Here is a 14,329-nt window from a genome sequence, read left to right on the forward strand (position 1 = left end):
TCGATCAATGGTTTTGATTGGTCCAGCACGAGCTTACTGATTGGTCTGGTTTGCAGGCAGGCTAATAAAAAAAAAGTGAGTGTAACATTGCACCACTAGGAGGAGTAGGCTGAGCTTTTTGCTGTAAAACGGAGTGAGTCATCTTCGTAAATCTAGAGGATCTCTGACATTGTGGCCTCTCAGCTCCACGTGTTCCGACAAACAGAAAAATGATCCAAGTGAAAAAGTGCTGAAAAGGCACGTTCTTATCTCAGCGAGGTGCATGTTCCTGAAGGAGCCGCTGCAGTTTTCAGCCCAGTTCATCCTCCACGACCGAAAACCAAGTCTGTCCACTCAGTCTGGACACTGTGGACCGACCTGACCTGAGGGGACAACTTGTTGCATTGAGATGAAGGCCTGCTGCTGCTGCACTGCACGGAGAAAAGATCCCTCCGATAACCACATCTGAGGTCTTAGGCCCCAAAATATCCACCATCGTACAGATGATTGAAATATACATAACAAATAAGGGTCAAATGTTAATTTTCTGTGCATGCACCCGCACGCGCACATGCACTGGTGCAGCATAAGGGATTGTTTTGCAGTGTATAAAAAGACACAACCCACTTACCAGCCTTTCAACCACATCACATGGCTTTTTTTTTTTCCAATAGGCTTTATTGTGTTTTATCAACATTGTCCATAGTGACTAATGGCAGTTAGTTAATGGCACATTTAAATTGTTTGTTGATTGACAGGAAATAAATTAATTGTTCACTTATTATCATGATCATTTAGTTTTTTCTCAAAGTCATGTTTGTAGGTCAGTGTGTCAGTGGATGGAGCAGGCTGCAGGTGTACATACATACATATTTTTAAACTAAATGGAGCCTGTAAATACTTATGTAAACCATGGTCCTGTGGGTCCACATGTTTGATAAGTGCCAGTATGCTCATTCAGCACACGTTTAAAGCTGGTTGGTTCCCACCCTGGGAACTCCGAGAGATCCCATGATGAATCCAAGGAGTCACCAAAAGCTCAAACAGTCAAAAAGAATTATATACGTAATACACAACTGTTAAATGACATTAAAGATGACACTTTATGGCTTTTTTCTAGGATTTGGACAGATACTTTCACCTCTCCTTACATACATACTTACATACATACTCCTACTGTCAAACAGAAAATAGAAAAATCCCTCTTGGGTGACTTGTCCTCAGCTGTATAATCTTCTCAACTTTATTCTGTTTTCATATTCCAAAGTCACATGTCAAATAAATGGTCAATAAGAGAAAAGCACTCGAGCAAAGTGATGCTAATTTGGACAAAAAGAAAAGAAACAGTACGAGCATGTTTTAAGAACATCAACATTTATTTCACATGATATAAAACAGATGGGTATGAACCTTTTGCATATTGACCCTAATAATATTAATAATAACCTCTTATAGTTATAATATTCACTCTTCTTTTCAGTGTGTACATAAATTATGCTATCTTGTTTTAGTTTTTAACTTTTTTTAATTTTTATTTATTTTTTTATTTTTTTACAGTTTATACATCTCTTTTTAAATTTCTTTTATATCCTGGAGCTCCATTGTCCGACTTATTGCTTCGTACATGTGCTATTCTCCGATTCTTCACCACCTGGGACAGATTCAAACCCAGAATGTCTCATCTGTGTCATGTCCTCAGCCTCTTTACTGTATTTCATCTAACTAATGTAAACCAAAGAGAGAAGAACAAAAAGAGACAGCTTAACAAAAAAAGCAGAGTGGAAATCCAAAACATTCACATACTGTGTGTGTCATCCAACAGATAATTATCACAACTTCTGCAAGATACTTAGTTCTGTCCAAAAATAATAAGAGGAAAACAGCAGCATGAAGTGGCACCTTGTTGAAGTAAAAACCTGCTTTAAGTTTGTTCATATACTTTATTTATTTATATATATATATATATATATATTTATTTATTTATTTATTTATATATGTATCAATCAATCTGTTATGTTGCAGGTGCAGAAAATAGAGTGATAAAAGGAGCCTCTGGTCTCAAATCAACACAAAGAATTAAAATCAGAGCAGGTTTAAAATCCAAGACCATCAGCGGTCACTTTGGGGTTAAAGTAAAGCACTGCATGTGTGTTGAGTTTTGGTGCTTAGCCCGTCTGCGTGCTCCTATATACAGCTGTACACTCCCCTCCAGCAGCTCAGTAACAGCTAACATCCCCTCCTCCAGACCAGAAGAATACTCTAATTTTAATCATTATTATGTTAAGCTGACTTTAATACTTAGTAAGGTATCAAAAGTTTTGATTATTGACATGTGTGTATGTATTTGGCAACATGTTTCTATGGAGCTATATTATCCCCAAAACAAATCGCACATACGGTCGAGATTGTGAAATGGTTTGGTTCTTTATACTTGTAGCTCTCTTTAATTAAAATAATTATAGATCTCTTTAAAAACAATGACAGGTAAAAAAAAAGAAAAAAAAAAAGAAAAGTGACGTCCAGTAAGACTTGGTGGTAACATAAGGCAATGACCAGCTGAGCCAAAGATAAAAAGGAATCTGCATGTTATTCATCCTGACTGAATGAATGTCAAAACAGTGGTGTGCACCTGAACTATCTGAACATAGTGATCAATATTAACCCATCTGCCTGTAGAGGGCTGCAGACAGTCCATATATATGGAGAAAATGTCTTATTCCTGACCAAATGTCACCATCTCAGTCAAAGTGTTGCAGGGATTAACTGTCCCCTTGTGTGTATTATTACCTAATGACCTCCCTGAAGTGGACACACTCCAAAGACAATTGTGTCTAGGATGTGTCCTTGTCACACGGCCGCCTCACCATTACTGGTGTCCTCACTCCAAGAGTCAGCTTGACTCTAACACCAGCTGTAACCTGTGGGTCAACTACATCATGCAAACATCTTCTGATCATCAACAGATACTGTCTATAAAAATAAAAACATCAGTGCAGCAAAGTCAACAGCTACAGTGGTCAACTCATTATTGATTATTTGTGACTGATCTGGGCACACCTGGTTTCAGGTGTGAACCAGTAGAACCAGTAAATCCTTAGCTGGCTGAAACAGATGTAGCATTATACAATGAACACTCTTTAGTTTAAGAAACAAATTGACACTTGAGCTCATCATTTCTAGCACTTCCTTTCAGTAAAGGAGCATGATGGGTAGTGCATAGCTGGCCAGTCACGTGGAACAGAAAGAGTTGTAGTTGCAATGTTTCAGTAACTCTTTTATAACTAAACCATTTCACAATCTCATGTTCATGCACAAATGTTGTGGGATAAATGTGACAACATGGATTTAATTAATGTTTAGCTTCAGGAAACATCAGTATGGACAGATCTAATAGGTGCTAAAGATACAGTACGTCTGCTGTTCTCTCTGTCTGGATGTTGTTGTTGTTGTTCAGTCCGTTAGCGCGGCCCGTCGCCCGCTCGCTCTCCGTCTCCGTGTGGGATGTAACAGTAGTATCAAAGTAGTTCTGTTGTAAACGCAGGAAGCCGTGGAGCATGCTCTGTGCAGGCTGGCTACATTTGGGCTCTACGGGATGCCAGTGTGGACGCCGAGGCCGACGTCGCTCACGTGTCGCTGCTCACCAAGGTGAATGTCTGCGCTGCAGGGGGGGAGGGGGGAGGAGAGAGGGCCAATCAGAGGAGAGGAGATTCACCAGATCAAATTACACTAAGAAAAGGAAGATCAAGCAACCTGAGTGGAGACAAACAGACTGACAGGTGGACCAGCAGCTTTGAAGGTTTACAGACACGTCATTAAAGGCACAGTACACATTTATTTTAGTCTGTGAAACTACATGGTAGGAACATACTGCTGGCTCCCATGGGTAGAATAACGGTGGTAAAATTTCTTAAATATTTGCTGAATGAGAAGATCAGCAGTCTGAACTGACTGAACTTCTATACCAGGCCAATATATTTTACTATATTTGACAGAAATCACCATGGTATCAATCTTCTCTTCTAAAAAAAACTAAACAAATACACACTTTCCCACTTTCTAGCTCTCCAAAAAAAAAAACTTGCAGTTTCATTATTTATCCACTAGAGGGTGGTGTCGATTCAGCTTGAAAGCCACATGTTTCATTAGACAGTTCTTCTATTGAGGCTCCTCACTCAGAAATATCATCATCTGTTCTCTTTTTATTCTCCTCAGTGGCAGCCATTATCAAGATGTACGTGTGTAAGTATGGCAGTTAAATGTAGATGTTCCCTTGTGTGTCTGGGCCTTAACACAGCCAAGATGAAGATGAGGAGTGAAGACAGGCAAGCTCCACTAAGTTCTACTCAACAGTCTGATTTGTCACAAGTAAACTTCAAACACACCCGTGACATAAATCAGTGCAAGAGAAGGTGCACACACAGTATTACATACATGCACAGTGAAACAACACCACTGATATGCTACGTTCAAATGCAGACGCCGGCTTTGCGGTTAACAAACAGACGTGAGATTGATATCAACGTTTCATCTGTGCCCCAGAAGATCCTGACATGATGGTTTACACGCTGTTTCTTTCAGGCTCTGCTCTAAACTGCCTTGTCATATTGTCGAGAATACAAATCTGCTTTTATGAATTTATTCATCTTTTGGCCTACAGACTAAAAATATCAGAATATCAATATCAGCATGTGTAATGATGACAGAATATAAACTTCTAATGTAATTACTTAAATTTCAAGGAGGATCAAGGGCTTAATAGGTCCCATATTGTATGAAGGTAGATGTTTATATTAAAGCTCCACACAGTGTAAAGGTAGATGTCCGTGTGTTTCTATGTATATCATGAAAGTCTCAAAGCCTCAATCCACAGAGAAATGCACACAGCCTGTATTCGGAAGAGAAACTGAGCCTTAAAACCAGCTATCAGGACTTCTGTGACTTTGTGATGTCACAACAATGCAGTCACTGAGCCCCGCCCACTTGAGCCCACCATCTAACCTTGCAGGATTTGTCTTCTTTGGTTTACCAGCAATCTGCTACATATTTATGATATTACTCAGAAAACAAACAGCCAATCAGAGCAGAGACTCAGAGCCTCTTCTCTTCTGATTGGCTGACACTGACCTGTTGTCACTAGAGCTCCAGAGTGAAGCCTGAGAGAGGAAATGTAAGACTACACTGAGATGGTTTTTGGTTCTTAAAACCACAAATATTATCTTCTTGTAAATATTTTAAAAAAAACCAGACGCCAGTTATGGAGGGCGTCTTGACTCACAAGCCAACATGTTGTTGTTGTTGTTGTTGTGTTTCTTGTCGTCTGCTGTAAACTGGTTGTAAGAGTCCAGGCTCTTCTCCAGCTTCCCCTCCCTGCTGGTCTGCTGCGTCAGCTCTCCCTCCTCCTCCTTGGGCTCTGGGCTGGGTGTCTCAGGCTCAGGAGTCTGGAAGCTACAATCAGCACAACATGTCACACTGATGCTAAAAAACAAAACTGCTACATCATATTATGCATATGTGGGATCTCTCTACCCCTTATTTCACTGAATGTGAAATACTTTTAGTGATTTATCACACCAAAATGCAAATACAGACATGCCCGGTCTCTTTCTATCATAGTTTTCAGTCTGCAAACTTATTTTCAGTAGCAGCAGGCGTCCGTTTTTCATCTCATCATTAACATCATCAATCAGCAATGATTTGGTCCAACACGTCAGAGGGTAACATACAAAGGCTGCAGGTAGCTCAGAATAAGGCTGCTCGAATCGTTCTTCAGTGCCCTTATAGAACAAGGGTAAACAAAATGAACAATCAGCTGGCATGGTTAAGTGTCAAATTGCATTGTTCTCGTCTTGTAAAAAATGTCACAAAAACAAAAAACTGTTTATTATAGAGCGATGGTTGCATGGAATTCTCTGCCGAGATTTTTGATGCGAGAAGGTAGTGCAGCCTCTTTTAAACAGGGACTAAAGATGTATTTGTTTTTACAAGAGGGAGTGACTCTCTGACCATCAGAGACGGTTGCATGTCACAAATAATGCATGATTTCTGTTTCTTTGTACTTTAAGAACAGTTTGTACATGAGATGTGAGCTTTTTATGTTTTCTGTTACTGTTGTCCACTGTATGTATGATGATGATATGTGTTGAATGTTCTGTGTTAAATTCTGAAACAGAAATGTTTGTAAGATGTTTTGACCCCAGGAAGAATAGCTGCTGTCTTGTACTGCTAGGGACAGAGCAGAACTTCATGTCCTGGTTGACTGAAGTGTATTTTTAGGTTATGTTTCCTTAGATAAAACACAAACACGCCTTCATCAATCAGAGCGAGTGAGTCCACCTACCACAAGCCCCCTGTCGCGTCACACTCGGACACACACCCCCTCCTCCCCCCTACCTGTTCTCAGTGGTGGTGTTTGTGGGGGAGCTGGTCAGATCTTGCTCTCGGCTCTCGTCATCCTCAAACGGCTCCAGGTTGACTATCTCTACACGCTGAGGCTGCGTGCCCAGATCCACGATCACCACCCTCTGACTTTCACACAGCTGGAACACACACACACACACGTATACAGTCTATATATATACAGTATAGCCTACAGTATATATGAGCCGCACTGGTATGACATTTAGCTCCTGCTATTCAAAGCAAACTGTACAAGCCTTGTACAAGTTGAAAGTGTTTTTTTTTATTTGACTGACATAAAAAAAAACACTATAGAGAATTATATGTAGATATTTGCAGCTTTGCAATATGTATATTAATATCCCTTACAGAAAAAACAGAGGAACTTCACATGTGATTCACATGAAAAATTTTGCACATGGGAAAGATGTGGTTTTGGTCCAATTTTAGGTGAATCACATGTGAATTCCCATGTGAACCCCTATTCCACATGCGGTAACGTGTTTTCCACATGTGCTCTACATGGTAACACATGTGATCACATGTTACCACATGTGAAAATGAAATGCAAATAACATGATTCCCATGTGCAAAATTTTTCACATGTGAATCACATGTGAAGTTCATGTAGTTTTTCTGTAAGGGATGTATATTAAAGCAGAAGTAAGCGATCCGGTGGTTTTGGCTAACTTCTTGTCAGGCGATTGGAGTTAGCAGTCCCCGCCCTCGTCCCTACGTCACCACATTCACGCACATCCCTTGGCTGCACACACAGAGAGGACCGCCCCTTTATGCCGTTCTCTCTCCTCATTGGATAAAGGTTGTAGGATACAAGGAAAGTTTTCTCCTTGGCTTACAGCAGAGCAGAGTGACTGACAGACCCGTGTTTCAGACCAATCACTCTATGTAAGTGATTGCTGTCGGAAGATAGAACTATTTAAGACTTATATCAACACAAACATTCTGCTTACTTCTGCTTTAAATGTAATCAGATAGATGACATATTTATAAAAAGAAAGAAAGAAATGACAGGAGTAAGTGTTTGACTGCTGTGGACTGAGGCTGCTGTTCAGTGTGTGGCCTCTGTGGATCTCCAGGGTGGCATTCCGCTCGGGAGCAGCCCAGACCCAGCTCTCAATCCCGGCTGAATCCAGCAGATAAACCTTTTAAAGCCAACCTGGCTTCCTCCACATTTCCCACAAATCCTCCGTTATTGTCCCAGATTACATTCAGAGAGGCTGCGGCCACTGTGGCTGATTAGCTGCCGCGTAGCCGACGGAGCTGGATTACAGGCGCTGAATTGAACAGAGTACACTGAAGAGATGTAATAGAATTCCTTTGATTCTCCACCACCTGCTGCCTCTGCAGCCTGCAGCCCACTGCACCAGCTCCTCCACCACTTCACTAATTGCTGACTTCCACATCTACAGTTAACATGCATCCTATTACAAGTGATGTTCATGAGCCAGTTCCTACTTTAATCATGTCTTTTTTTTCTATTTCCACAGTGTGTAGAAATAACACGGCTAATAACTTGAGATTTAAACTCTAACAATGAATCCATCTTATTAACACACAGTATGTGTGTGTATCAAAGCCTGATATATCCTCTTCCTCTGAGCCATTGACTCAGTCCCACACACACACACACCATCCTGCTGCCAAAAACACTCAGCAGAGCATCAAATGCGTATTAATCCGCATCTGAAAGTAGTTCCAAAAACAAACGCACAATTTTTTCCCACTTGAGTAATGTTTTTTTTTTTTAAACAGCTACTTTATGACCCTTTTAAAGGGACAACGAAGAGTTTTGGAAAAGCGAAGCGTTTTCACACTACATTTATGAGCCTCCGCGCGCACCGTGAAATTCTTTGACCGGCGCAAGACGGACTCATGTTTTCATTCATCAAGAATTAAAGTCAGAGGTTCGAAGACGATCACATACCGTCGTAGTTCCGACCATAAACGGCGATTCGGCGGCGTTATTCTCATGACTCGCCACGAAACCGAAAGTAAGGAAACGCTGGTCGGCTCGACCAGCATTTCCACCACCACTAATAATAACAAAATAACGATAGAGACAAAACAATATATTTATCGAAAATGGGCCCATTAACAAGTGTGGGTAGCGGAGATTCATCCACATTAATATGAGACTTTTTTATTGTTGCGGAATTTTTCGTTCTGCCGATGGAGAAACTCCTCGTTGTCCCTTTAATGGAGAATATGATGGAATATTAAAATAAACAGTCTATCAGTAAATTGTTTTTCAAGATCAAGGGTTTAATCTTCATGGGAAAGAAATGTTTAGTGAAATGTGTAGGAGACCTCACTGTGGTGGCCTACCTCATCGTCTAAGCTGTTGGTCTCAGCCTGTGGCCCCTTCACACTCTGCAGGGTCACACTCCGGCCCTGCTGACCTTCCTCACACTGGCCTTTCCCCTCCTCCGCTCTCAGCAGCTCCTGCATGTGGACAGAGAATCTGGTCATCACCCCTTTGCACTTAACTTTTATCCAGGTCTTTTGTCAAATGTATGTTTGCTTTGGGTGTTTGCCAGCAGACTGAACGAACAAATTGAATGTGACAACGACATAAACAACTTAATTAAATATCCCAAGGACCTGTACTGCAGTCGGTCTGTCTGTGCGACTCCCAGCGGCCTCAGCTGCCCTGCACTGCTCCTTCAGCTGCTGCAGAGCTGCTTCCAGCTCCAGAGGGTCGGCACAGGCTCCCTCTGCCTGGGCCCGGCTCTACACACACACACACACACACACACACACACACACACACACAGACATAGACACACACACACACACACACAAGCTACAGTAATTGATTTCATTAATTAAGGATAGTTCACCCAAAATTGAAATTTCACTCATTATCTACTCATCCTCATATCGACTAAGGGCTGGGAGAAGTTTCAGAGTCCTCCGTGTCTTCTCTGAGTTACAGGGGGTCTCGGCGTAGCAGTGCATGTCCATATAACGGTTGCAAATGGATACCAACTGTCTTCGTAACAAAAAGACACACCAAAAAACATCCAAATACCTCCATGCTGCTCGTATGTAATGTCCGTCTTGTATTGAAGCCCCGAAATGCGAAATTGTTCAGAAAAAAATTAAACAAGTCTATATTTCAAGCTTGTTTGTAGCGGAAGCTTCTCGGAGCTCCTCTTCCCGGTTCGTCAAATTTGGACGAACCAGTGTCTGTCCTCTTCCCAGTTCGTCCAAATTTGACGAACCGAGAAGAGGAGCTTCGAGAAGCTTCCGCTACAAAACAAGCTTGAAATATAGACTTATTTAATTTTTTCAGGACAATTTCGCATTTCGGGGCTTCAATACAAGACGGACATTACATACGAGCAGCATGGAGGTATTTGGATGTTTTTTGGTGTGTCTTTTTGTTACGAAGACAGTTGGTATCCACTTGCAACCGTTATATGTACGGTATATCTACGCCGGGACCCCCTGTAACTCAGAGAAGCCACGGAGGACTCTGAAACTTCTCTCAGCCCTTAGTCCACATGAGGATGAGTAGATAATGAGAAATGAAATGAAATTTAAATTTTGGCTGAACTATCCCTTTAAACACCAAGATCGTGTTTCTAAGCTAAATCAGTACAGGTTTAGATGTTTGTGCATGTGTTGTGACATCACCTGCAGGATAATAAAGGGGTTGTCTTTGCTGAAGGAAGGCGAGCGCGATGGTGTTTCCCTCTTCCTCTCCCGGAGCGACGAGGCTTCCTGGTTTCTCCTGATCCTCTCCAGCTGCTCCTCCACACTCATCCTCGTCCTGCCCACCTCTCGCTCCCCGAAGCCGATCTGATCCACCGCACTCCTGGGTCGGTCCTGCACAGGAGCACAGAAGCAAAAAAAAACCCACGCTTACATCCTCTCCTCTGGATTGATGCTTTTTTTTTAGAATCACAAGCATTAGCGCCGGTTGGGCAGTTTTTAAATCTTCGAGTTGATGTTTTTCGAAGCTGCCCGACCTTTGCTAGGCAACGCTGTCAGCATGTTGTCTGCTTTGTCGAGTTAAACACTGCAGCAAAAGGTTCACAGTCAGCATGTGCAACTCTATCTGAGGGTGTTGGAGCAGAGCAGGTAGAACAGCCTCTCTTTCAACAACAAAAATGGTTAAATTAAACACGACTTTATCCAGATGTGCTGTTTCTGGCCAATATGTGAAACTGTGGAACCACTGGAAACAACTGACATGGTCTGGTCCTATCTACGTTGTTCCTTATTTCAACTGTCAGCTTTTTGCTTTTCTCCTACTCTTGGTTTATTTTCCATAGTTGTGTCTTCTATATCTTTTAATGTAGAAAAATCTGTTTTTAATTCACCTGTCTTTTTGACAGCACATTCCCCTTATATTGTATTCTATATTTAGCTTTCCTGCTGTGGAGACGCTGCCTTTAATATAAGCTCCCTCTCTGATGTTAAATCAAATAAAATACACCAATGGTGTCATCTCATCAGTCAGTCAGCCAGTCATTGGTTCGACTGATGTCCCCCCAAAAAGCTTGTTTTTTGTGGGTGGGTTCTGGAGAGATGGTGCTGGGTGTAAATATTACTTCATATGTTAAAAGGTTCTCTGTTGGGTTCTGGGTTCTGATTCTCACAGCTCTTAATTGACATGAGGGTGAGTAGATAATGAGTGAAATTTGAATTTTGGGTGAACTATCCCTTTAACACTTTATGTTGTGTTGTGGGTAGAAGCTTGAGTTTGGACCAGGAAAGAAAAACGGTTCTCCTGTGGGGACAAGCTGAGAGAGCTGTCTATAAAACCTGATTATCTGAGATATTTCAAACAAATAGTTTTTTTCTTTGAATGGATTTATTTTTCTTCTGCTCTGTGCAGCTTTAAGAAGTGATTGTGTTTCCCAGCCGCTGCTGGTTTTGTACATTTATTCAGACACCATGCCAGGAGCAGCAGGACAAGATTAAGTAGAGCAGAAACCTCCACCAACTGTGATTAAAGACTGACAGATTTAAGAAAGAAAAAGAAAATATATATATGTCTAATAAATAAAAGCACATAATGAAAAGAAGACAGTATGTGTGAAGGCTAAATCAACACAGAACACAGGGAAGAGGCTTGAAGAGGAAATGCAGCTCTGCGATGAGGAGAACTGCAGTGAAGCTGAGGGGAAAGGGGGAACAGATTCACTATCAGGCGACACTAGCAAAACGTGAATGTGCAGAAATCCTCTGGGCTGTTTCTGACACATCTGTGGATTAAAATCGACCCATTTCATCTAAACACGTTTTGTGCCTCTGTTGGTGCTGAAGGCAAAACTTACTGATCTGGATTCAACTTTCTTGGTCTTCCTCAAGGTGACGTAGGAGGCGATGGTGGAGGACTCAGGAGGGCTCATGGGAGATTTGGTCCTGGGAGGGACGATACCCACCGGGTAGGGGGGCACTGTCGGAGAGACGGCGTGGAAAGCTGTCACTTACACATTCGCAAACAAACACTGCAGTCAGGCTAATTGCTCATGATGTGGCAGAACATTTGGCCACGCTCCATTTCACAGGAAATGAAAAACATGTTCAAAAAAACAGGAGAAAGTCAGGGACATCACCACTCTCTTGTTTTGAAACATAATCAGTTTGATCAGTGTCTCAGTGCAATTACAGCAGCGTAAAGCCACATTATAAACATAACTGCAAGTTTCCTTTACAAATAAGAATACGAAGAATGTGACGCCACCTCACCAGCTGTAAACACCTGTCAGTTGCTGAAGGAAACTTTCAGTATTTTACAACTAGAGCCTTATTGTCTGATTTACAAGTAGCCTACTGGTAGCAAGAAATCTCCAGAGACAGTTTTGATTATATATATGTGATGTCACAACAACAGTCAAAACTCTCAGGTATATCACAGCACAGCTGGGCCCAATTGTTTCGCAATGTTTCACCTGAAATTTGCTCAATTTTTCAAGTGTTACTCAGAAGTCAGCCAATCCGAGGAGAGGCTCAGACCCTCCTCTTTTCTGATTGGTTGACTGAGCTGAAACTACACTGATGGCTTTTCTGAAAACCACAGACACGTCTTGCTGTGGTTAATAAACAAAAAGTGTAAAACATTGAATTAGACATGAAACGCTAACTTGTCTACATTTAGGAAAAAGTCTTGAAATGTGTTTTTGGAGGAATATCAGTGAATACGTGGAACAGCACCAGCACCTTTATTGGCTGCAGTGTCTTTACTCTCAGCAGTGGTCTCTGACTTGTCCTTGTCCTCGCCGTTGGCCTCGTCCACTTCCTCCTTCACCGTGGTGAGTTCAGGCTCGCTCTTATACAGCCGATAGTCTGGAGCTTGCTGCGAGGAGGAGAGAGTGATGGCTCAGGGTCAGAATACACACCTGTAGTCAGACCTGCTGTCAGTCACATACACACACACTCACACACACAGGCACACACATCTACAGGAGGCATTTTTTCTCCAAAAATAAAAGAGTGAACCTCCTCACATGGTTGATTTGGATCAATTCTTAATGCTGCTAAAGAGTGAAAACCTTGTATTTCCCAAATGTCCCATTTTACTGATCTGAAAGAGGGTGGACATTTCAAAATAAAATGCATTCTAATATACAGTAGTGAAAATAAACTCCTATTTTACCAAGGAAAGTTGTATTTTTGCACTTATTTACAAAGCATTATGCTTTTTTTTCTTTAAAATGAAAAATATTCTTCCAAATTTTTAACTTTTTCTCAATAATAAAGGCTTTACTCTCAAAAATGTCAGCTTTCTATCCTTGGTTGACCACACTGATCTCACAGGAAATGACATATACTGTAAAATGTAAGAAAACAAGACACAGTATGAATAAACTTCAAAGCCACACAATCGAACGCCACTGTCACAACAATACAGTTCCACATGTATGGAGCAGTACAGGCTTGAGGGTGACTCTGCAGGTGAGTGACGGTGGCGACTGGATGGAGCGGGGGAAAAACAGAGGGAAAGTGAAACGTTGAGATGAGTTTGTCCACAAACGGCTGAGGGGTGAGTCACTTCATGTGTGTTAATTGAGTCTTGAGGATGGAGCTGAGGATGATGGAGATGGATTTAAAAATGGCGGTGGAGTTGAGGGAGTTCAGGTGGGCTGATGGTCAGGTGGGCGGAGTCAGGAGACATGGTGGGGGGGGGGCGGTTCTTACGCTGTGCGCTCCGTTCCTGGAGCCGGCCTTGCGGTCCTCGGGGCGGTGCGTGTGGGGGGGCAGGCGGCTGCCGGGGTGTGAGTGGTGGGGGAGCACGTGGGGGGGGCGCTCTGACGAGTCGTAGTACTGGGGGAGGGGCGGGCGGGGGGGCACGCTGTTGCCCTCCTCCAGAGGACTGAGGGGCAGCAACGTCACTGCCTGTTGACAGTCAACACAGGAGGGGGGTGGGGGGGTAAATCATCAGCTGTTACTGCTCTGTGCTGCTGGGGAGGAGTGACTTCAAGAGGAACAAGCAGGATTCTTCCCGTGGCTATGCTACCTTCATTAAAAAGCTCCAGAGTAATTGTGATAGTTAAAGGGATAGTTCAACATTTTGGCAAATTGGTCTATTGCCATAAGCCATAGTCTTAGCAGTAGGTTTGTTACCTTTATTTGTCGGTGCAAGCTATTTTTAGATCGGCGGAGCAGAGCCACAAGCTGCTCAGAGCTATGCTACAGAAGCTAATGGGATTTCTTGGTTTCCCTCATCAAACTCATCAAATACACAATCCAACAACTCCAAAACGCTCTGGTGGACAAGTTGTGACCTGCACGTTCACCACGCTATGAGATAATAACAGAACGTTATGAGACATTTGCCAAAATGTTGAACTATCCAGGGGCGGTGCGTGGCGCAGTGGGTAAAGTGGCCGCCCCATGTAGAGGCACCAGTCCTCACCGCAGGCGGCCCCAGTTCGAATCCTGCATCGGGCAGACCTTTCCTGCATGTCATCCCCCCTCT

General features: G+C 42.5%; 1 protein-coding gene across 20 annotated transcripts in view; it reads right to left on the reverse strand.

Annotated features, from left to right (window-relative positions):
- Positions 1-3,334: 3,334 nt before the first annotated feature.
- LOC146963083 (pleckstrin homology domain-containing family A member 5-like) overlaps positions 3,335-14,329 on the reverse strand; it is a 263,786-nt gene continuing 252,791 nt past the window's right edge. For 14 of the 20 annotated variants that reach the window (XM_085769247.1, XM_085769261.1, XM_085769263.1 and 11 more), the window contains 9 exons: positions 13,549-13,746; positions 12,571-12,706; positions 11,685-11,806; positions 10,036-10,227; positions 8,998-9,126; positions 8,722-8,838; positions 6,370-6,515; positions 5,255-5,424; positions 3,335-3,632 (listed from right to left, as the gene is read on the reverse strand). In XM_085769247.1, coding sequence (XP_085625373.1) covers positions 3,565-3,632; positions 5,255-5,424; positions 6,370-6,515; positions 8,722-8,838; positions 8,998-9,126; positions 10,036-10,227; positions 11,685-11,806; positions 12,571-12,706; positions 13,549-13,746 — 1,278 coding nt within the window. In that variant the 3' untranslated portion in view covers positions 3,335-3,564. Of the gene's footprint in view, positions 3,638-5,254; positions 5,425-6,369; positions 6,516-7,418; positions 7,520-8,721; positions 8,839-8,997; positions 9,127-10,035; positions 10,228-11,684; positions 11,807-12,570; positions 12,707-13,548; positions 13,747-14,329 lie in introns of those variants that run through there. The other 6 variants (XM_085769250.1, XM_085769246.1, XM_085769257.1 and 3 more) reach the window with 4 other exon arrangements.

This window comes from Trachurus japonicus, chromosome 23 (assembly GCF_045865225.1).
Source record: "Trachurus japonicus isolate A0001 chromosome 23, Traja_1.0".
Lineage (NCBI taxonomy): Eukaryota > Metazoa > Chordata > Actinopteri > Carangiformes > Carangidae > Trachurus > Trachurus japonicus.